At 34.6% G+C, this 23,013-nt stretch overlaps 3 protein-coding genes across 4 annotated transcripts; 1 reads left to right on the top strand and 2 right to left on the bottom strand.

Moving 5' to 3' along the window:
- Nucleotides 1-1,187: 1,187 nt before the first annotated feature.
- Nucleotides 1,188-14,155, bottom strand: LOC141678242 (zinc protease PQQL-like). 2 transcript variants are annotated; one of them, XM_074484507.1, is made up of 21 exons: nt 13,853-14,155; nt 11,618-11,864; nt 11,411-11,536; nt 10,868-11,005; nt 10,449-10,583; nt 10,073-10,330; nt 9,870-10,007; nt 9,718-9,787; nt 8,833-9,046; nt 7,612-7,717; nt 6,956-7,189; nt 4,156-4,320; nt 3,921-4,070; nt 3,743-3,834; nt 3,397-3,478; nt 3,211-3,297; nt 3,008-3,124; nt 2,817-2,927; nt 2,484-2,564; nt 1,808-2,002; nt 1,188-1,616 (listed from the first exon to the last, which is right to left on the bottom strand). In XM_074484507.1, exons 1-21 carry the CDS (start codon nt 14,083-14,085, stop codon nt 1,539-1,541), a joined length of 3,057 nt encoding a protein of 1,018 aa, XP_074340608.1. In that variant the 5' UTR covers nt 14,086-14,155; the 3' UTR covers nt 1,188-1,538. The 2 variants fall into 2 exon arrangements, with proteins under 2 accessions (XP_074340608.1, XP_074340609.1); XM_074484508.1 differs by lacking the exons at nt 3,397-3,478; nt 3,743-3,834.
- A 1,379-nt stretch (nt 14,156-15,534) lies between these two features.
- On the top strand, nt 15,535-18,308 carry LOC141676496 (uncharacterized). Its single transcript, XM_074482150.1, has 7 exons — nt 15,535-15,965; nt 16,448-16,533; nt 16,831-16,909; nt 16,990-17,049; nt 17,286-17,407; nt 17,492-17,563; nt 17,860-18,308. The coding sequence occupies exons 1-7, from the start codon at nt 15,615-15,617 to the stop codon at nt 17,960-17,962; spliced, it is 873 nt and encodes a 290-aa protein (XP_074338251.1). The 5' UTR covers nt 15,535-15,614; the 3' UTR covers nt 17,963-18,308.
- Nucleotides 18,309-19,006: 698 nt separating this feature from the next.
- LOC141676667 (F-box/LRR-repeat protein At4g29420) lies at nt 19,007-22,404 on the bottom strand. Its single transcript, XM_074482366.1, is given in 5 exon segments — nt 19,007-20,106; nt 20,109-20,240; nt 20,243-20,269; nt 21,899-22,214; nt 22,216-22,404. Coding segments are annotated over 5 exon segments (1,338 nt in total). The 5' UTR covers nt 22,357-22,404; the 3' UTR covers nt 19,007-19,384.
- Nucleotides 22,405-23,013: the final 609 nt, after the last annotated feature.

The following is a 23,013-nucleotide window of genomic DNA, read 5'->3' as shown; positions in this document are numbered from 1 at the left end:
ATCCTGAGAAAACGCATAGTTTTAATCCCCTGTATCCATATCTTTTACTGTTTACGGTGATTCCAATATATATTGCTGGACTAGCATATGAGCGAGCTCGATTCCTTCGCGAGGAAAAAAAGAAATTAAACAACCAAGATCAATCGAAATGCCTAGCGTCCCAACTGTGACACCACAATCACAGGCGAACAGGAATAAATTACTCGAGCTCGTTGAGTATCGAATCTTATTTGTTTTTTTTATTATTATGGATTTGATTCATTGTCAAGATTCCTCTGCTACTGGTTTTTTGCTCTGTTCCTATCACAACTCAATCCTGTTAAACCTATCCTCAAACTCCAACAAGCCTGTCATAACTGTAACTGATAATACAGACGTCGAAGTTCAATTGCGAGGTGGGATTGATAATCGATTACCGATCAAACCCATTTCATAAAAGCTACGGATAGAAGGTTATGCAGAATATGAGGTCAGGGTCGCAGTGTTGAGGGACTCCTCAATTTGTGTAAATGCAGCCACAAGTGTCTGTCATGAGTTCTGAAGTGACTCTGTAAATACATCTACAACTTTCCCTTTGAAAGCAACTTGAACGAGAATAGGAAGGAATTACGGCATGAAAATCATCTAGAAATGTTCATGCTCAAATTACTAAAGTTTAAGGTATAGAATCCTTCTCTGATGAAGCCTGAATAAAAAACAAGGAGAAACTATATTCTAATTTGGTAGGACTTTCAACAGATATGAATTCGACAGATGACAAATGTTATCAGTCGAATGATCAGAAGAATTATTCGTCGAAAGACCAGGAACCACATCCGTTGAGTGAAAGAAAGACAGTTAGCAAAGTCAAACTAGCTAAGCTAAATAAGAAATCTGGATCAGTTTCTAAGAACTTTGTTCTAGAAAAACAAGTCAAGTTTCCCTCTGAAACAAGAGGGGGAATCGGATTGGGAGAGATTAGTGAAACGTCCTAAATTTCGCTCAGGCTTGTAATCAGGTTGGGCGGAGCAAAAGAAAAAATCCCGGAAGTTGTCAATCCATAGTGTAAAGCCATAATGCAATCAAGATGACGGAGAGGAATTAAGTTAGTATTATCTTCCATTTTGTATATGAGAAGAGAGACATTAACTGAAAGCTAATCACAGCTTTGTAATAGCATGCCAATGGCGCTATAAAAAAACCAGGTATTGCGATAAGAGCAGACACAAAATGACAAAATGCTGTCACATTCGCCTTGTTTTACCTCGAATGATGTATCTATAAAAAGTAAGACAAAATAACGTCACATTCGCCTTGTTTTACTTCGAATGAAAATAAATAAAACAGATCTATATACAAGTTCTTAACCTACAACATCTATCCCTCCTCAACATCTCCACTATTCTAAAACTGGCAACTAAACCATTAAGCGACATTTTTGCACACTATTTTTTCCTCCGGAAGATTACCTGTACCTTTAGGTTTTTCATAATCATGCTGCACAATGCATATATACCCCCGTTTGTGTTATACAGTCTCAAGCAGTTACTATAACACTTTTAAGCTTTCAACGTGCTTCTTGAATATCTCCATAAACTAAGAGCTAAAATTGTCAGGCCAGCGATACCCGCTAAAACCTGCAAGAATAGAAACAGATTATTCAAGTATTATTAAATCTTGCAAACAACATGAATGTTGCCTAAAGGTAACATACTGGAATACACAGACAGTTCAATGTGATCGGATCCGGAAGCCAGATATTAGATGCAACACAGACATAAGCCAAGTTATACTGCCCTTTCATTTAACAAAAAAATAAAATACTGACCTGTGCGTTTCTAGCATACTCGAATTCTATAGAGGGGACAAGTGACTTCAGTATTTTGAAGCGAGAAGCTTGGGGCATTAAAATCACAACAGTGTACTGTTTTTTGCAAGGAAAAGGTAGCATTCTTTGTAATGCCAACTGCGCTGTTGATGGGGTCAATTTCTCCCGAACTGTAGAACGACATTTATATAGAACCTGTACCAGAAAATGAATGCACTTTCTCTTTAATTAGTAGACTAACTGAATGGTCAATTTTAATACTCCAAATTTAAAACTGTTGCCTGTTCTACCTAAGCTACCTGAAAGTGTTGACTTTTGAAGAATATTATACAGTATTTTAATCTTGCATTAGGCCACTTATGGTGTAGTGATTTATTTTAAGATGAAGCAATAAATATTTAATGTATATTACAGTGACTGTGAAAAATATTACAATCTGCTTTCACATTATCATTTACCAAGCATATACACCATCGCTAGTTCATATCAAATTCAAACACTAGGCACTAAATTACATATTGAATAATATGTACTATTTGATCAGTGAATAATTAGTTGCACAATCCAAGTCATAATTACAAGAAGGTATTAGACATTAATTTAAATATAATTTTGGTAACGAATAAAACAGCAGCAGTGAAGCATGTTGCAATCAAAGTCTAGTAAGGCTACGGACCTCATAAGAAGATCCAACATCACCGGAATATATTCTTGACTGGTAGCTGCTCAATATTTTATCTAGCCAATGGTAATTTTCCTGAAAGTGAATAACAAACCAGAACAGTATAAGGAAATTGATTTGGATGTGTTCAGTGAATACACAAAAGTAGCTCCTGTTTTGTATTCTCCGAAAGAACATACGGGGGCGGCCTTATGTCTGAGGAATTTGTGCAAGCCGATATGTACTCATGTCTAAGATTAACAGGCTTAAAGAAACAACTTGTAAAGTGTAAGGCTTATTTTAAAAAATTTTAAAAAAAAATCCGTACTAAAGTTTGACATTTTTTACCTGTTGTCCATTTTCATGTGTCCTTTGCTCAATTTCGAGGATAGCTAATATATCTTCATCTGAGGGTCCTTCTTCCTGAAGACGTAATATCTCATCTAAAGCAAGATCGACCTATAAGAGAAATTTATGAAATGTAAGCTAGTTCAAATCATAAACTGCGTGATAATAAGAAAGCCACACGAATAAATTACCAGGGTGGAAGAAATCTCAGGCTTGCAGGAAAAGTTTACGCTAATATCACCACGTACATTACCATGAATAGAAGGTTTATTTCCACCAAGGAATACGGAAACGCCAGTCGAGTATATCTTGGCACATAAATATGATCCCAGAAATACATTAGGCCAGAAACAAATTAGCGCAAGTAAAGCAACACAGCTAAACTTTTACACACCTGCCCATGTTTGAAGCGAAGGGTCTGCAATAGTTTTGTTTCAAGAAGCTTGCTCAAAAACCCAACAAAATGAGTTTCTTCCACCACCTACAGTTTTGGAAAAGGAAAACAGGCTTTCAATAAGATCATGGAAGTGTCAGTTCATTCATAAAATTCATCTTAGAGCTAGTTAAAGGATATACATGCCATGTTTTCAGTTTTCAACTCAACAGGAAAGCACAGTTGAACTAAACAATGGGCTTCCACCATGGGGCTCCTAACAATTTCTCTACAAAAGAACATAAAGAGTCATGTGTACAATATAATTGCTTGAAAAATATAATGATCCTCAGACTAGTCAATGTGGAAAAATGGTTGCATTATAAAATGAAATGAATGGCTGTCATTTAGATCCGTGTAACAAGGCTAGTGTGCCTCTGCACTCACTTCATTTCAGTTCAATTAACTCCAAACTTAACTGTTTGGTGAAAAGGAGAACATAAAATTTTAAAAGAAAAAATTCTAACTTGTTAAGATATTTATACAAAGCTACCTAATTACTGATGTTGGAAAAGTGAAAGGAAGGGCTTTCAAATCATCGCGATTAAAGTGCAAAATTGGTTCAAGAGGTCGAGGTATTCCACCCTGCAAGCAAATTGTGCACCATATTTCATGACATATTAATTGTTTTAACGTTTAAAGAACAATTTGACACAATGTATGCGACTTACCAAGTATTGCAAAATTAATGGCTGGGCAACTGCAGGATCAATATTCCCAACAATCACAAGAGTAAATGTCGAAGGGTCCTTAAAACAACTGTTATAATATTCACAGGCTTTGAATGGATTAACTTTATTAAGGTCCTTCATTCCAATTGGCTGCAGCCCAAAATTTATGAATTTAAATTCATGGGAACAATCCATTTTGTAAATACATAAACAAAAGATATTTTACTACACTTACCCTAAAGTAACAGGCATCTCCATAATTGAGCTCTCTCACACGGTTTGCAAATGCAGTGTAAGGATCTCTCTCTTGAGCATGCACTACTTCTTCTGCCATTTGCATCACCACTTTCACATCTTCCTCCCCTGGTTCTACATTTGTTGTAAACAGCTGATAGACCAGCTGACAAATACAAAAAATAATTATAAGTTTAGCTATATTTTTTAAATCAAAGCACTCCATTAATAGTCTTACAGTTCTGAATTATAGCATATACAATCAGGATTTATTTAATTGATCGACTCAATCTTGAATTAAAAGATAACAGTGGAGCACTAAATCGATGAGTTCAGTTTATGCTTATGTGTTAGGGCCCAAGAAATTCCTAACTGGAATTGGGGGATTGATCTAGAGCTGTGAAGCACGGGTGCGGGTGCGTGGGTGTGCAGTGCGGGGATACGAGAATTCGGAAAATTCTAAAAAATGGGGACTTGGGTGTGGGGGATATGGAAAATTTTAAAATATTAAAAATATATATTATATAATTAATTATAATTTAGCAAAATCAAGAAGAAATATTCTTCACATATAAATGTAGTAATATTTCAATAAAAAAATTAAAAAATCAGAAACACAAACATAAAAATTAAAAAGAAACAGTAAGCAGGTGATGTAGAAAAACATATGGGTGCTTTTAGTCAACAAGTACAAGTCAACAACATCTATACACGTACAATCACCACTATAACCATAAATTTCAGATGGCTCAGCAACGAGTAAACGAAGGAAAGAGACGATTACAATCACAAAAACTCAGAAAGAGATGCTAATTGCTGGATTTTGAACAACATTGCCAGCGTCTGAGATGAGTAGAAGAGTTGCTGCAAGATCGCCTCTTTTAAACTTGGTGTAAAATTACAATTTATACCCCTCCCGCACCCCCCCTTCCCGCACCCCGTGCATCGGATCGATGAAATGCGCGGATACGCCAGGTGGCTAACCCCTTACGCACCGCGGCGCACCCCCGCACGCGTCGCGTATTGAGTGCGCGACTCACCACCAAAGTGGAGTATCCCTGCTTTCCAGATCTAGAGGCTTGATAAGAGTACTCAGAGGATGTAAAAATAATTTACGCACTTGAAGGGGCCACATTCGAGATATCATAGCATTAAATACGATAATTTGATCACAAACTCACCACTTCTGTTAAGTTCCTTGGTTTCTTTTCTCTAAGATTGAATATAGGTAATCAAACGTGGATAAGAACCCATGCAAATAACCATGGCTCCCATAAAAAGTGCTTTACTTGATAGGACCCGGTCTGAAGAGGTTTATTAAGTGGAATGACTTCTCCCGTGATGCTTAAAAATCTAAACTTGAGGATTGGGAGATGGTCCTATTTTTAAAAATCTTAGAATTATGAGTCGTCCAAATGATGACGCCAGTTGGAGTAAAGAAAGAGAAGTTGTTAATCAGAATCAAGGGTAGACATCGATTACTTACATATTTGTATAGTTTTTACACATGTTATATTTTAAGAAATCACTCTTCATGTTGCATGCGTTTTTATGATACAAAAAACCTGAACTAACCAAGGATCAACATTAATTCAAGGAAACAGATGTTACAGGTATATAGAAACAAACATAACACAAGGAACGGTATAACACATCTACATTTTATACCAAGAAATTCAATGTCTTGTTATATAAAACAAAGAATTTGTTGTATTTTTATATGACATGAAGGGTTGGAGGTCTGTATTGATTAATGGATACGTAGTACCATCAAAGATAATATAAAGCCCCAAACTCATGTTAATCCATAGTGTTACATTCCCTCTCATAACTAGGGAGTGCTGCTTATAATAATTCATTAATCCCCGTCATCTTAATAAAAGCACTCATTACTTCAATCCCAGGATAAAAAATTCTTGCCAACTTATCCAAGACAAACAAGGGATTGGATTATTTATAGAAATGTTAGTTCTATGCTAAAGATGATCCTTACAAACACGGCCTAATAATATCCTACATCATACGTGCAAAACACAAATCAAGCTCAAGTGACTGACTGCATGAACTTGTGAAGAACGATTTAAGAACAGTGGTTCACTATGTTACTCGGACTCTTCATTTTACCTTCGAGTACCCGTGTCAGACATTCGACACTCGGACATGGACACTCGGACTTGAAAACCTATTTTAGGCCAAAAACATGCATATTTTTCAAAATGTCGCCGCGTCCATGTCGGACACTTCTAGCCGAGTCCGAGTAACATAGGGTTCGGTGTCCTAATTTGACGGTCAAACTGATGGTGACTACAGAAACTACAAGAATCTGTAGGGCTAGAATTGGGGGAGAGGAGTGGAAGAGAATAACGTTGAGTTCGATTATTGTAGATATACTGCTCTTAAATGTAACATACTGTCAAAATGAAGCATGTGGAACTACCACTTAGTGCTAACTACCCTTAGAAACTACTCCATCCACTCTTTTGTCTTAAATTACAGTTTTGATACAAATTTGAGGAGATTAAAAGAGTATACAACAGTCCGATAATATACAACATTTATTGCGGAATTTTATGTCACAGCCGAAATTCAGAATATAACAGATTTCCTGGATTCCTAAACCCAACCTTCTGATCAGACCGAACGTGTCATATACTAGTAAAACCAAACATCATCTGCATACATAGTAACATGCTGAAATTAATGTTTTCGGGTTTGTATAAGGTCATAGACATACATGAATATTGTGCGCATATTAAACATATGAAGGCAGAATAGCATATTAATTAATTACTCAAGAAAACCTGGAAGGCGGTCTCTAAATCTGCAGGCGAACAATCACCGGAGAAGGTTCTCAAATATGGTCCAAGTTTTGTACCAACTTCAGCTCTCTTACCAGCAAGCATGTCCATTATCACTGATGGTCTATAACCAAACACACCAATCTCTCCAGCAATTGTTGAACCCATGGAGCATGAGTAGCACTCACTCTCCGGTAGTTCAGATAAACCCCCATATGAGAACCCCGTGAATATTACCTGTTCCAGAAAATATAAATAGCTAAATATTTTTTCTAAGCATTAAGCAGCATATTACCCACTCCCATTTGATCAGATTATGTGATTGTCATATAGTACATACAGGAATGTCCAATCTACACTCTACAGAATGACTAACAGCAACTTCCAGCATAAAATCAACTAAGTTTCTTACACGTAATAGGGGGACTATAGATCCAAATAGATCTATAGCTCAGATAAAACAATGCAGGCAGGGATGGATAGCGTCACAAAATAATATATGGTGACAGGAAAGGATAACTTAGACTAAAGTATGAATTGGAGGAAATCACAAACAAGAAAGAGCACCTTCTAGTATAAAAGACATGAATTGCTAAATATAGGGGGCGAATTGCTGCCAGAACATGTTTGAATGTGTTGTTTTGAAGGCATAATCATACCTGGTCATCTAAGAAGTCGGTACACTTATAGCAAACCCGCATACCATTTGACAAAATCAACTCGGTAGCTCCAAAGTTTGAGATTTCCAACTGTTTCATTATAGTACTGCAGAAAAAAATATGAAATAGTAACGTACTAAACCACAAGTTCTCCATCAAATTATGTTACGGAGGAGTGAAAGCAACATTAATTTTAATAATTACAAGCAGACTCGTGACAATGATAAAGAAGACATGTATGATATATCACTTTTACCTAAAAGGTACCCATGAACACACACTTGCATAAACAAATAGCCAACCAAGAAAGTGTAGCAACAGATTTGCATAAACATGTCTCCAACCAATATAGTGTAGCACCAGATTGGCAGATTGTTCATCTTATTATAAGAAAATCATTTAATCACAAAATCTGCAAGGCATTACATTACATGCATCTCTCGAACAGCACGAGCAATCAAAATCTGCAAGGCTTAGCCCAGCAGATAAACCTCTTCTCTTGGTACTAGGGGCTCAAGGGTTCTAGCCTCAGTAGAGGCAGGTAGGCACTAGGCATGCATATTTAAATTACTATATTTGAACTACTAGTTATATGCAGATTATCCAAAGGAAAAAAAACTAATGTTCAGAAGCTATATATGCAAGAGTAAACTCAAATTTGGAAGAATGATCGTAAGAGTTATGACTGTCCTCGTATTCTGTCATTTAAAGTTTCTAGAAAACTAAGCCTTGAATTACATGTATATATCAAGTGAAGTAAGCACTGATTAGAATGGAATAGGAGTCCTTGAGAGTGTCAAGAATCTAGATTTTAAAATTGAAATTCAAAATTTGGTGATCTGTGCATATCCAATAGAAGGTCTTTCAAATTTACCGGTCTACTGGAGATTAAGTGTAAGGGCAGAAAGACTAAAAAAATTATTCTGATCATCAGGACCACAACTCGTATTTATCAACTTTAGTTGCTGCACCATCAAGCTCGGGTATTTCTTAGACAATTTTAAGGAAATGGAATCTTTCAATACTTACACATGCAAGCTAACTCTATACATTATATCTTCGTTCTTTACAGTTGCGCTCAATAATAACGCTACACCAGCCAATCAGGTACAAGTAAGGATTTCATGGATTAAAAAGAAGATTTGACATCCATATTAAACTGAAACAGAGTTTTTCTTAGGATATTATAATATTTTGCACATAAAATATCTGTTAGCTTACCCAGGATTTGGCTTTACACTAACAACTTCTTCGGGGATGTGTTCGTCATCCCAAGGAGTTATACTTCTATCTTCCTCCAGAGAATTGATCTTCAGTACAGCAGTTCTCATATCATCTACTGTTGAAGTAGCTCGAGGTTCGATAATCTTAATAACACAGCTGCATGATGTCCGAAATTTCTCCGCATATTTAGATACTTCAGATGCTGATACATCTATTTTCAAGAAAAATGTAGGAGTTACTACATAGTACCAGAATAAAAGTCTCTTAAGTTGCAGTAACAAAAATTGAAGCAGAATGGCAAATTATAAACAATAAATGATCTATTATTACCAATACTAAGTACTCACTTACTATCATTATTCTTGTTGTGAAAACCTTTCGCAAAATTGTAACCTCTCTCAAAGACCATACTCATACTCACTTTCACTTATTCTTTCTCATTCATCCCAATTATTCATATATTTTTTTAGTCCAGTTCATTAAGGCTCTTTATGTTGCGTATGCTTCCTCCTCAAAGTTCCAAGTTAAGAATTTACCTTTCTCACAGAGAGAAGCAACTATTAAGCACTGCATATCTATTGAACTCCGTTCATTTACATCCCATCCATTTTTTATAATTTGGAGAGAGTAGATATATGACATTAAATTGCAAGGATAATATAGGAGAGCTGGGCAGCAATTTAATAATTTGAAGTTTGCAACTGGTAAAATATTATCACATCAGTGGTGCGGTGCATAGGACTACTTCATGAGCTGATATATTTATCCATGTCGAATTGGCCAAAACGTGTAGAATTAGTTTTTCACACTGAACTAAAGTGAAATTATAGGGAATAATTGTGGATATATAGAAGAAAACACTAGACATCAATATGTACTCACGGGGTAATATAGTTTTGTGCAACTGCGCTTCATACTCGACAGCAATGACAGGTTCATCATGAAGAAAATGCTGGAAAAGAAAAGGTTGAGTAGGAAGGTCAAACATGACAACAACAAAGAAAACATTAGACAAAGGCAGAGAAGTAATATACTTGCAAATACTCATCTCGCAAGCTGGTTGACTGCATCTGATCCCGCTCCAAATAGGCAGATTCGATTTCTGACAATAACAACGACCGAGCAATAGCTATTTCACGCTCAGAAAACCCATGTAGCCGAACCCTTGCAACCTAAAAGATAAGAAATCAGTAGAAGAAATATAAGAAAGACTTAACAATTTTATAAAAATGCACACCTCAGTAAGCATTGATTCCAAGGCCTCTATAGTTCCTTTCTCTTTGCAAGACGAAGTCATTATATAGGCCTTACTTGGTCGAACAAGGACATCAGCGGAAGCCGAGCATGAAAAATACGGTAGATCCTTCTTGCGAGATATCTTAAAGAATCTTTGGTTCAAAGCATGAAAGAACATGCACTCTACAAGTAATTCCCTGTAATCCCTTACAGTCCTCAGCTCCACCACAGGCATCTTACAGCTTACCATCACTGCAGACTATTCAAGGCCAATTAAAGATAGGAACTATCTGACTTATTGCATGGAAAGGATCATCCAACATGAAAATACATGGTTAAAAAGAAGTGTAGTTAAAAAAAATGCACAACAAACTAACCCCGGCAGCTTCAGATTCTAACAAACATGAATATCGTGGCTCTTCGTGTGATGGAACCAGAAAGTGTGGTATAGGAGGAGGATTAGATGCTGAAATTTTATTCCCGAAATACATCTTTATAAGCTCAACAACAATCTGTTATATCAATTATGAAGAGCGAGGGAAGAGAGAATTAGATATTAAAAAAATAAAACTCAGCATTATTAGTCGCCGTGTTTCAAAGGAATATATTGTATTATTAAGCTAGCTGACATGATTGGATTTGACACAATTCATTCCAAATACACACACAGATTCTTTCCAGGTATAATTTGAACAACTGGAGATTTTTTTCACTCTGGTGAGAACATATATATTAAATACACGTCTGTTATGAAATATCAAAGTATGCGATAAATAGCCAGATTTGAAATCTAGACCTGTGTATCAGCGAAATCTCCAACTGCTACAACAGCCATATTTTTCAGATGATACCATTTCCTGTAGAATTGTTTCACAGTCCCAGGAGACACAGTTCGGATCACCTTTTCCGGTCCAATGGGTAAACGCTCGGCATACTGCAACCATTGATGAGCATATATGATGTATTCATATAGATATAGATGTATTGTTCCCAAAATCATGCTCACAATAAATTACAACTGTACCCTAATTCAAACAGGAAACACCAAACTCATATTAAAAGTACTACGATATAAAGAATTGATCACCTTACTTTCAATTCTTAGGCTAATAGTGAGCATGCCAATGCAAGGTTCGTTCACAGATAAAGAGGAGCACAAAACGAACTTGTACAATACAATGAGGATCACATACATATAAGCGTAAACTGACATACTAAAAAAATCAGGATTACTGAGCACGTCGATCAGGATCTGTTTTCTAATTAAGCTAAGAGAATGTTCGACAAGTGCTAGATAATAGCTAAAAATATTTGGAATTACAAGTGCCAACAACTAGACCTTTGAACCTTCCATCATGAGCTCCCAATGTGCCTCCTGCATCCTTCCATTAGCATTTCTAGTACCTCTATACTCTTCCAGAACTGCTCCTCTTTCTTTCTCCAAATCATCTGATGACACCCGAATCTGTACTAGGCATAAGGTTGAACCTATAAAGATATATGATAAAATCTCAAATTATATAAAAAACCAAAACGTCACTATTACCTCTGAACTGAATTCAGCCAGTATAGATATAGCCTGAGGTAAAACTTCAGGCTTGTCAACCGGAACAAACAGATCATAAACAGTTTCATCAGAAGATGTCACTGCATTTTGACAAGCCCCAAATTCTGCACCAACACTTTCAAGAAACTTTATAATATCATGATTCGTGTACTTGTTAGTCGCACTGAAAGCAAGATGTTCAACAATGTGCGCAACTCCGCGCTCTCCCTCCTCTTCCAATACCGAGCTGCCATATAAACTTGTCCAATTATAAAAACAACCCAAATAAACTGTGTATGCAGGAACTATAACAAACAAGTAAACACTTTTCACTGCAACTCCCTTGATTATACCCAAGATTTCATCTACATACATTAATCTTGTCTCATGCGGAGAAATCTTGCCTAAATTAATTTATTGTAGAATCATCGAAAACCACAAGCTAAAACAATGAAGTGTAACAACAAACACGTATAAATGCTGCGAATCCTCAAGACTCCGTTTTCTTTATCAAACAAGAAAAAAAGTTATCTAAGATCTAACAACTCATCAACCCTCCTTTTGGTATCTCACATCTTTCAACTACCAAAATGTTCTTTGAATTCAACCTATTTCTAGCTAAAACCTTTCAATTCCTAAATCAATGTTTCTTTGCACAAAGCTCACTAAAATTTAACTTCATCTATACACAACACACATCTTTCCTATCCAAAACCGCACACATTATACATCGTTAGACACAACACTAACAAAAATATCACAAAAATCAAGACCCCACCTAATAACCAAGTACTTCAATCTATTTCAACCTCGAAATACTTGAACTTCAGTCTTTCAATCAATGTTGCTAACGAAACCTTCAATTTCAAATTCAATTACACACAAACATTATAAACCTTAAATTCAATGTAAAACTGAACTTTATCTATCGAAATCCTCATTGATCAAGCAAACACCATAAACCCAATTACAGACAACACAATCATCCTTCCTATCCAAAACCGTGTACCACATCGTAAAACGAGAAAGCAACAACATTCATCAAGAAAACTAAAACCCCGCCAAAAACCAAGTACTTTGCAAGAATCACATATAACAAAAAGCCTGTACACAATAACATATAAATAATCCACATTGATCAAACAAACATTACAAACCCGAATACGCACAACAAAAACATCCTCCGTATCCATAACCAGACACATTACGCTTCATAAACCTCAACATCAATCAAAAAACAAGAGAGCAACAACCATTACCAAGAAAATCAAAACCCCGCCTAAAAATTAAAAAATCATACTAAAACCAAGAACTTTGCAAAAATTAAATACAATAATAAAAAAAAAATCTTCACACATATAACCATTATAAACTTTCAATTTAATGTAAAATTAAACTTCATCTATCAAAATCATCCACATTGATCAAACAAACACCATAAACCCAATTACACACAACACAATCATCCATCCTCTCCAAAACAACACACATTACGCATAGTAAAACAGAAAACACCAACCTCTATCAAGAAAATCAAAACCCCACCAAAATCCAAGTACATAACAAGTATCACACATCATAAAAACACTCTACACATATAAACAAACATGTAAGCATTAAAAGTACCCAGCTTTAACAGCTTCATTCAATTATGCGCAACCCATATAAAAACCTTCAATTTCAAATTCAATCATTATAAGCCTTAAATTCAATGTAAAACACACAATCATCCATCCTATCAACCACACACATTACGCAGCAACAACCTTTACCAAGAAAATCAAAACCCCGCCTAAAAATTCAAAAATCATACTAAAACCAAGGACTCTGCAAGAATTAAAAACAAGAAAAGAACTATCTTGACATATATAAACATTAAGCATAAAAAGTACCCAGCTAACAGCTTCATTCAATTACGCGCAACCCATATCAAAACCTTCAATTTTAAACAATTACTCACAAACATTATAAACCTTAAATTCAATGTAAGACTAAACTTTATCCACAGTGATCAAACAAACACCATAAACCCAATTACACATGACACAATCATCCATCCTCTCCAAAACCACACACATTACCCACCGAAAAACAATAAAGCAACAACCTTTACCAACAAAACCAAAACCCCGCCTAAAAAAATCAAAAATCAAACTAAAACCAAGAACTTTGCAAGAAATAAAAACAAGAATTAAACTTTCTTGACATAAACAAACATGTAAGTATAAAAAGTACCCAGCTTTAACAGCAAGAGCAAGAGCAGCACGCATTCTGGGATTAGAATTGGATCTAACATAATAAGTGAGCCCATTATCTAATTCACCATACTCATCAACTCCATATGGCTTTTTAGCTAAAGGGTCATCCATGTTTATGTTTACAAGCTTTAGTGACCTGAAACGGTGCTTTATTAGCTTCTTTTTCACCATCTCCGGCGAGGATGATGATGTTTCCGGCAACATATCCATCTGGTATTGGGTGGTGGTTTCTTGATTGGCCCAGAAAATAACTGTCAATTGGAGGGTGTTTAAACTTTAAAGTAAGTATATACCATGTACTTGTGTAGTTGTGAGTTGTGACTTGTTTGTGTACACTGAAACCGATAAATTAAAAATCACATTAAATTAATAATTTCTTATAAGCCGGAGCTGGGATATTTTTGTATTAATGAATATAAATCTCGTATAATATATAAATTAATAATTTCATATTACATCAAAATTATAAAATTCTAGGATGTACTTTTATAATAAGTCTCATTTGTAACCTGCTAATTTTTAAAATTGATATCGCCTTTTACTTAATCTTGAATCTTTGCGTACTATGTTCATATTATAAGAGAAAATTATGTAATGTAATTATTGTTTTAAATACATCTTTTAGTGAGACCCTTAAAATAAGGTCCTTGGTAAATAGGATTAAGACTAGTCAGATAGGGTCGTGACTAAAACCATTTTGAGAATTTCAGCACATTATAATCTAATTAAATAAATAAATTCTTTCAATTTAATTAAATTCATAAATATTTCTTAATGTTATTTTAAATATTCAATAGATTAAAATAAATTATTATTCTGAGAATTGTATATGTTATAAAATATTAAATAATATATCTCGATATATTAATATTTCGATTAGCTAATAATTTTTCATGGTCCCAAAAGAATTAATTTATTGAGCTTTCAGTGTATATGCTTTTTCCAAAGTTTGTTTAAATATTTTCTTAAATCTTAAGTATTTGTAGTTATAAAAATAGGTCTAATTTTTGAAAATGATGCTTAAAATTGGTTAAAAATATTTATTTAATATGATTAATTTTTGATAAATAATCGATAAATCATTCAAATTTTTAAAAAATTGTTTAATAAATCATAAATTAGTACCTCGGGCGAATTATTCCGATTTTCGAAATATGTAATCATGTATATCGGTAAAAGTTAATTTTATTTATCGAAATAAATTTTTTCTTCTTTTGATTAATTTCTCGTTTCTAAAATGGTAATATTATGAATACACTACTTTCTTATTTTATTTTACATTTACAATTGTAAACATAAAATAAATACATTTCTGGAGATGACATAATTGCGGGAAAAAAAGGTTTTAAAATTAATTTTAACTCTTCTTGAAATTTATTTAAAAACTAATATTACTGATTAGCAAATAATCTATTCAACTTACAAATTTAACCATAATATATAACACAGAATATTAGGTTATACTTGAAATCAATCTCCCTACAATTCTTTTATCAATTTATAGAAACTACTTAAACTTTAGCCAGGAAAAAAGAATCCATTTTTACTTTTTTTGGAGGAAAAAAAAGCAATTTGAAAAATCAATTATTACTAAATCCGTTTTTTTTTTCAAACTAAATCCAAATATTATTTAATTTAGAATTATCAAAAACCCCAAAGCCTACACAAGTGTAAGTGTTCAACTTACAAGTACAAATGCTCTAAACCCCCAAAGACTCAATTTTTATGAAACAAGAAAGATGTTTATGCTACAAATTAACACCCCTTCTCTTCAAATCTCAAATCTTTTAGTTTCTAACAAGTTCACCAAATTTAAACAAGTTTTAGTTAGACCCCACCATTTTAAAGCCAAGAAAAGTGTGTTGATTGTTAAGTCACTGAGTGGAAATGAGAGAATAGAGGCTAGTGAATTGTTGTCAAAGATTGAAGTAGTTGTTGATGACCCAAATGTTGAAGAAGAAGTGGATGAGTTTTCACCAGAGGGGAGGTTTAGATTAGGTGGTGAAGAAGAGATGGATTATGATAGGAACCCTGAGTTTGCTGAGATTATTGGTAGTTGTCTTGATGACCCTCAAAAAGCTCGCTCCAAAGTAAGGCTTGTGTTTATGTGATTATATGTATCTGTGATTGTGTATGATGTTTATTAGATTAATTTGTTTGCACTTGAGTGTACTTAAATATTAGTGTGTCTGTGTTTGTTTGAAGTCAGTTTGGCAGAACTCATTTGTGTTGTGTGTCTGGACTCTGGAGAGAGAGAGAGAGAGAGAGAGAGAGAGAGAGAGAGTGGGAGGCAATCATATTCGGGTTAATTGACAAAGCGTTTTAGAGAGAGAGAGATTGTTTATAGTTAATGTTGTGCGGTTGTTAATCTTACTAGACTTTGATAAAAATGAATTTATAAGATTCGAAACTTAGGAGTATGTGATCATATTCGGGTAAATTGACAAAGCGTGTTAGATTAGAGTATTTGGTGGTTAGGCATGTTCTTCATATTGCAGGGCTCTTTTTTTTCACATGTATATCTGACTAATGGTTTTCTCTTGTTGCTTGATGGGGATAACTAAACATTTAGATGGAGGAGAGACTGAGGAGGAAAAGGGACAAGATATTGCATACTAAAACTGGCTCGCCAATTCCTATGAAAGTCGTCATGAACAAGTAAGTTTACATTTGCACAACATTCTATTTAATAAGTTAGCTCGGATGTACAGAACAATGGTGGAATGTCTAAGAATGACAACTCAATTTTTTGGAGGACATTATAACCATTACTCTCCCAGCATGACCTACAAAATCTCTCCCTGCAAATCTCTAGTTTCCCTTAGATATATAATGGTATTGTAGCTAGGAATTGAAGGCAATATTTGTGTAATTTGAACTTGTTCAGTTAGTTGTTATATCAGATTGAATTCTCCAAGTTCAAGTTCTAACTTGTTCGGTTGGTTTTTTTATCAGATTTGAATTCTCCAACTCGTATATTTGGTTTGAGTTCTACAATACTCTTTTGGAGAAAGACGTGTCCTTGATTTGTGATGTAATTTACTAAAACTTGAGTACATATATCTTTTATTTTGAAAATTTAAATTATTGATACACTTAATCTACCTTGTGCAGGCGATACGATCATGGCACATTGTGGGACGTCTTGGAGGTTGTAATTCTTTAAATATGCAAGTAAGTTTATGATATATTACGTTTAAAATACAGTATGACCTTCACTTTCACTATACGTAAGCTTGTTGAGACCTTTTGGAGGACTGATTAGTAAGCTGCAGCCTGTAGCTGAGAAATGCACATTTTAAGAAACTGACCTAGCAGTAAAATTCGAACATGTTGATACCTTTTGCATACTGCATTTCAGGTTTTTCATTACTCATATTTGCATAATCTTACATTGTATTTAATTTCAGTTATCACAATCTCCTATGGATAAAAGACCAGTTTACGATCCTATTCAGGGAGCAAATGTTACACCAACTACATTTTATAATATCGGGGATTTAGAGATTCAAGATAACATTGCACGAATATGGTATGCAGCCTTAAATGATTCATTCTGTGATATAACCATGTGGTAATGAATTTCAAACTTGACAAAGCCATTTGGGTGTTGCAGGGTGGATATTGGAACTGGTGAAGGATTGTTGTTGGATGTTTTGGTTAATGCGCTGACCCAAATAAGCTCAGAGTAAGCTTCACCCTCTGTTTAAAGAATGTTATAGCCTATATCACTGCAGATCTAGGCTTTAGAGAGAATTGCCGCAACCCAAATTGAACTTATGCTACTTGGTAGTTGCTACTTGCATAGCATGATCTCTGGCTATTTCTTAGTATTCTTGCTGGCCCAGTTTTTGGTCTATTATCCTTCCCTCCTGTTGATATCCATAAGTTGATTGAATGAATTGATTAACTGACGAGCGCTTAAAATTTCTATTTTTGTGGTAAATTTTACAGCATGACTACAGTTTTGAATTTTGTTAACAGCTTTGTTGGAATTAAGCAAGTAGTTTTTGGCGGAACCGAGTTTGAGAACTGGAGGGAGAACTTGACAACTGAAGATGCAGGGTACAGCATACACAAGATTTAGGCCGAAAAAACTGCACACACCATCTGCAGCGCCTTTTATATGCCCGAGTGAATATGATAAAGTAGACCCAACGGTGTTATAAAGGATTTTCCCCGTATAGTACTGAAACGTTTGCAAATTCAAAGCCAGTTTATACTATAAACAGCTATTATCTGGGCTTGGTAAAATTTTGATGAAATATTTTGAGGAATTGGCACATGATGCAGGGAGCAGATATCTTAGAGGTCTTAGATGGCGCAACTGAGATGCTTTTGGCATAGGGGTGCTTTATATAATTTAGGTATTGATACTGTAATAGAGAAACTGTTTCTCCAAGTAATATATTGACATGTTCTTTTTTTCTTTATGCTGATTTGTCCTCTTAATCAGTTTAATCCTTTTTTTTTGGTTTCGACAAGTTCATTATAACTTCAACTTGAGTTCATTCAGGATAGGAAATCTTGTATTGAGAAAAAACATCATTTCAAGATCAACTCGAGTTCTGGTTGCATTCAGATCACTGTAGGGAGAATATGGAAATCTGATTACAAAGCATTCGATACAAACCAAGTGGATATCATGAAAGGAAAAAGCAAATGAACTACGAACAAAATTAAGGGTGTCTTTGGTATTGCTGTTACAACAGTAACAACTTTTCGCTGAAAAATAGTTAAAAATTGTTTGGTTAAAATCATAAGCTGATTTAACCATCAAACCTTTTTATTATTTTTAATTTTTTACATCAAAACATATATATATCAAAAAAATCATCAAACAATCATCTGATTTTAACAACACTTTTTTCAGCAACACTTTTTTTAAGTGTACACTAATTTTTAACAGCGATCCCATCCCAAATAAGCCTAAATCGATAAGAAACTGAATTAGCAAATTAACAAACTAGCTCAACTTGATGACAGTATGCTACTGTGCTAAACTACATTCAAGAACTCCATCATCTGTGACTGCAAAGACTTTGAAATTAAACTGGTTAAAGACTGGAGTTTCTGCAGATTGGTCTTCTTTTGCCATCTTTAAAGGGGGACTAGAATTAAGCACACACACTAAAGAAGAATAACGGACGCTGCAAACACACCATGACCATGTACATGCAATATGAAGAATACAGATGGCCATCATAAATTTGTTATACAACTATAAAAACACATCCAAGGGAAAAGCACGCTGATTCAAAGAAGACCATGAAAAGCATACTGGACCTTTTCAGAGAAATAATTCCCCGGAAATCCTTTTTGACAGGCTGATGACAAGTTTGGGCAGCTGACTGGTTGTTAGTAACTTCTTCTGAATACAACAAATGCTTAGTTATCTAATGAAGGAAACATCTTGATTCGTCAAAATCACCAAAGGTCTGCGGTACAATGACTATTAACACTATGAATGTAAAGCATCCATCAATTCGTTTTACACATCTCAGTAAAATCATATGCTATCTGAGATCCAGCAGTCTTTAGTTCCTTCTTTCCAAGTTCCCCACCTCCATCTCACTCTTGAGCACTGAGTCACACATGACGAGATAAGGCTACTTGCAACACTAGAATCAACATCACGGTGAATCAATAATGCCATATCTGACAAATTTGAGCACTTCCCCAAGACATAGGAAATACAGGAGAGAGTTATGTCAGTATCACCTAGCACCAAGTAAGCAATGATTTGCTTTAAGCCTTTCATTATACTTCTAGCTCTCAAACTTTCTGCCACAGGAGCAGATGGTGTCGAAGGGCACATCATTAGGTCTGACCAGACTCCCGAACCCAATGTTAGACTGCTCACATTTGGGAAAACACTAAACACCTTGAGAAGGCTAAACTTGGTTATTTCATCTGGCCCACAATCTGGAGAGTCCAGTACAAGATTCTGAACTGTTGTTTTATATGAAAATGTGCAGAGTAGGTAACATAGGTCCGAGGATTTTAGGTGTAGTGTTTTTAGAGTCTTAAGCTCTTCTACTACAAACTGGCCTGCCCTCTCTATACTAAGATGGAAATGAGACAACAATGGAGTATTGATATAAACTATTACTGGCTTAAAACATTTAAGTTCTAGAATGGCAAGACTGGGAGCACATATCATCAGGGTCTTTTGAGCACTAGACATCGTCCACCGAAATTCTTTTACATTTTTGAGATGAATTTTAGGGTCAAGTTTAGAATTTGAAGACCAGGGAAACACTCGTTCAGCCTATTCAGGTACTCATCATCGAGTCTGATATATTCTAGTGTCAACTTTGTGAGCATTGGCATTGGATTTAAACCATCTACAGACAACCAAGCGTCTTCACCTCTAGTTCAGTAAGACTATGACCTGCACACCAGATAACAAACTTCATTCCTATGTGTACAATAATATTTAACAATAACACTACGAAACAAATAAAATTCTTAATAAAATACATTCGGTCTATTTTAGCATGAAGATAATTACCTTATTCTCCTATTACATTTCCCAAATTTTACCTATATGTTTTTCTTTTTCCTATTTAAATAAACTATAATGAGGCGCTAAAAGCTGTTATCTTTGCATTGGTGCAAGTCGACCCTACTGGGCCCATCAAACAGTACCTACTTTAAAATCTCAATTTCATTTTAATTTGTGATTTGCTACAACACTTTTTCAGAAAAAGATATCTGCAAGATATCCTAGCAACATTGTAAGACTGAAAAGAAACTTAACCAAAAAAACTGTACGACTGAAAAGTCAATAATTAAATAGCAAATAAATACACTAGGTTCTAAATTTTAACTACAACTAATTTATCCACCAACCATGAAAGTCATTTAGGTCTAACATATTAACAGAGTTATAGAGCTGGAATCTGTAATAAACGCTCGACACAATTCAATTCAATCTAGTTTTTCCTAATTCAGCTCAAGCTCCACAAGGTATTTTTTTTGTTTGATAAGGATAATTCGAGGTCTAGACTAGCTCAAAGAAAACAAGCTAGATGTCTAGGCTAGTCTTCGTCAGCTTGACCACACATGAAATGGATTCATATCAATAACATTTGGTTAGGTTTTAATCAAGCTCGATAGAAGAAAAATTTAAAAGAAACCTTACAAACAATTTAAACGCAAATCGCTATAAAAAAAGTTGACACTGATATAAAAAAGCTCGGACCCATTAACTGAAAATTGAACTGAGTTTAATAAATAAAAGTCCGGCTTTACTCGGTTCAAATCACAATTGCATCTTTAAAGTCTAAGATAAAGTAGAAATTAATAAATATCACAAATTGATTATGTACCATCTCATGCACATTGCAACTTATCAAGGCCCTACCTTTTCGTAACCAGAAGCCAATTCCGATATCTACTTGCATACATCGCAAGTTAACAACTCACAAACCTTAAAACATTACAAACCAAACAAACAGATAGCATAAATTTCATAAATTGATCGTATCATGTAATCCATATAGAAACTTAACAAGACCCTATCCAATTCCAATCCGCATACTCCGTGAATCACAAGCTACTCAAAAACCTTAAAACTTTACAACACACACATAGCATACATGTCAAAATTAAAGTCAAAACTAGTCCCTGATATAATTGCAATCACAGCCTTTTAAGTTCACAAAACAAAAATGATCATATCATAGGGTTAAGTATCAAATTAACCACTACATAACTAGCAATATATCAAATTTACCTCCGATCAATTTGGGGTCTCAAATTGGCCATTTTTCACACAAAATTGCTAATTTTCGGTGATAAATTTGAGATGTCATAGATGACCGACTTGAAAAGTGGCCAATTTGAGACCCCAAATTTGAAACTTTGCTAGTTATAATATAGTGGCAAACTTGATAATTAACCCTCATATCATATATCATGCCTATCGAAACTTAACAAGGCCTATAATTTCAGCTCTGATTCACAAACAAAAAAATAGCATACATTTCAATCAACAAAAGCAAAAATGTGCACTCACAATAACTCGAAACAATAGCAAGAACAAAAGACCTTCTCCAGCAAGCCTGCACCCAAAAATCGCAAATCGAAAGCACTCTCAACCCCTCTCCAATCCTCCTAATCCAATCCTCAACAAACCCACTCTCTGTCAAAAACAAGTCATCACCACCATCCTCCACATCATCATACACCAACCCACGAAGCTCATTGTCCACACCAATACACACAGACTCAATTCGAACATCATTGCTTTCGACAAGTTTGCGAAAAATGGTCTTGAAAGGAGTGGTTTGAGACATGGTTTGAGGTGATCTTGATTTGAGGTAAATAAGAACAGGAGCAGTAGAGATGGATTGATGGGGTTTGAGTGGAGAGTGAGTTGAGGGTTTTGCAAGTGAGTTTGCAGCGAGTTAGCTGAGTTGAGTCGTGGAGACGAGTTAGGATTTCGAGGAGGAGGGGGTGAGGGAGATGATCCATTGCAGGGTTTGGTTTGGACGAGGAGGGTGAACTTGTTGATGTTTTATAGGTTTGAAATGTTTGTGTAAGAATTTCAGAGGTCTGGTAAAATAGAAATTATCGAAATGACCAAAAAAAATTAAAAAAAAAAAGGTTTTAATTATCAAATTTACCACTATATAACTAATAAAATATCAAATTTACCATCGATTAATTCGCGATCTCAAATTGATCATTTTTCATGCAAAATTACTAATTTGTGGTGATAAATTTGAGATATAATTAGCTTATTACCGACTTGAAAAGTGAATAACTTGAGACCCACTTACTTGAAAGTGACCAATCTGAGACCCCAAATTTGTTTATAATAAATATGAAACTTTATTAATTATATAGTGGTCAGCTTGATATTTAACCCTTAAAAATTATATTTTTTTTAATATTGTGACATGAGTAATTATTTTTTATATTTATTATTACTAACTTAAACCCCGTGCATAAATTTATAATAAAAATAATAAAATAATTCAGAAGAAATTGTGTATTTAGTTTTGCATTAAAGATGTGTTCGTAGTTTAGGAGAATAGGTAGATTATGTATAATAATTTATCAAAAGTTTAGGAGAATAGGTAGATTATGTATAATAATTTATCAAATCAGTAGTTTAACAAAAATAAA

The sequence above is a fragment of the Apium graveolens genome, chromosome 8, assembly GCF_009905375.1.
Source record: "Apium graveolens cultivar Ventura chromosome 8, ASM990537v1, whole genome shotgun sequence".
NCBI classification, from domain to species: domain Eukaryota; kingdom Viridiplantae; phylum Streptophyta; class Magnoliopsida; order Apiales; family Apiaceae; genus Apium; species Apium graveolens.
Note: the sequence above shows the minus strand (reverse complement) of the source record. Positions and strands in the feature narration are given on the sequence as shown.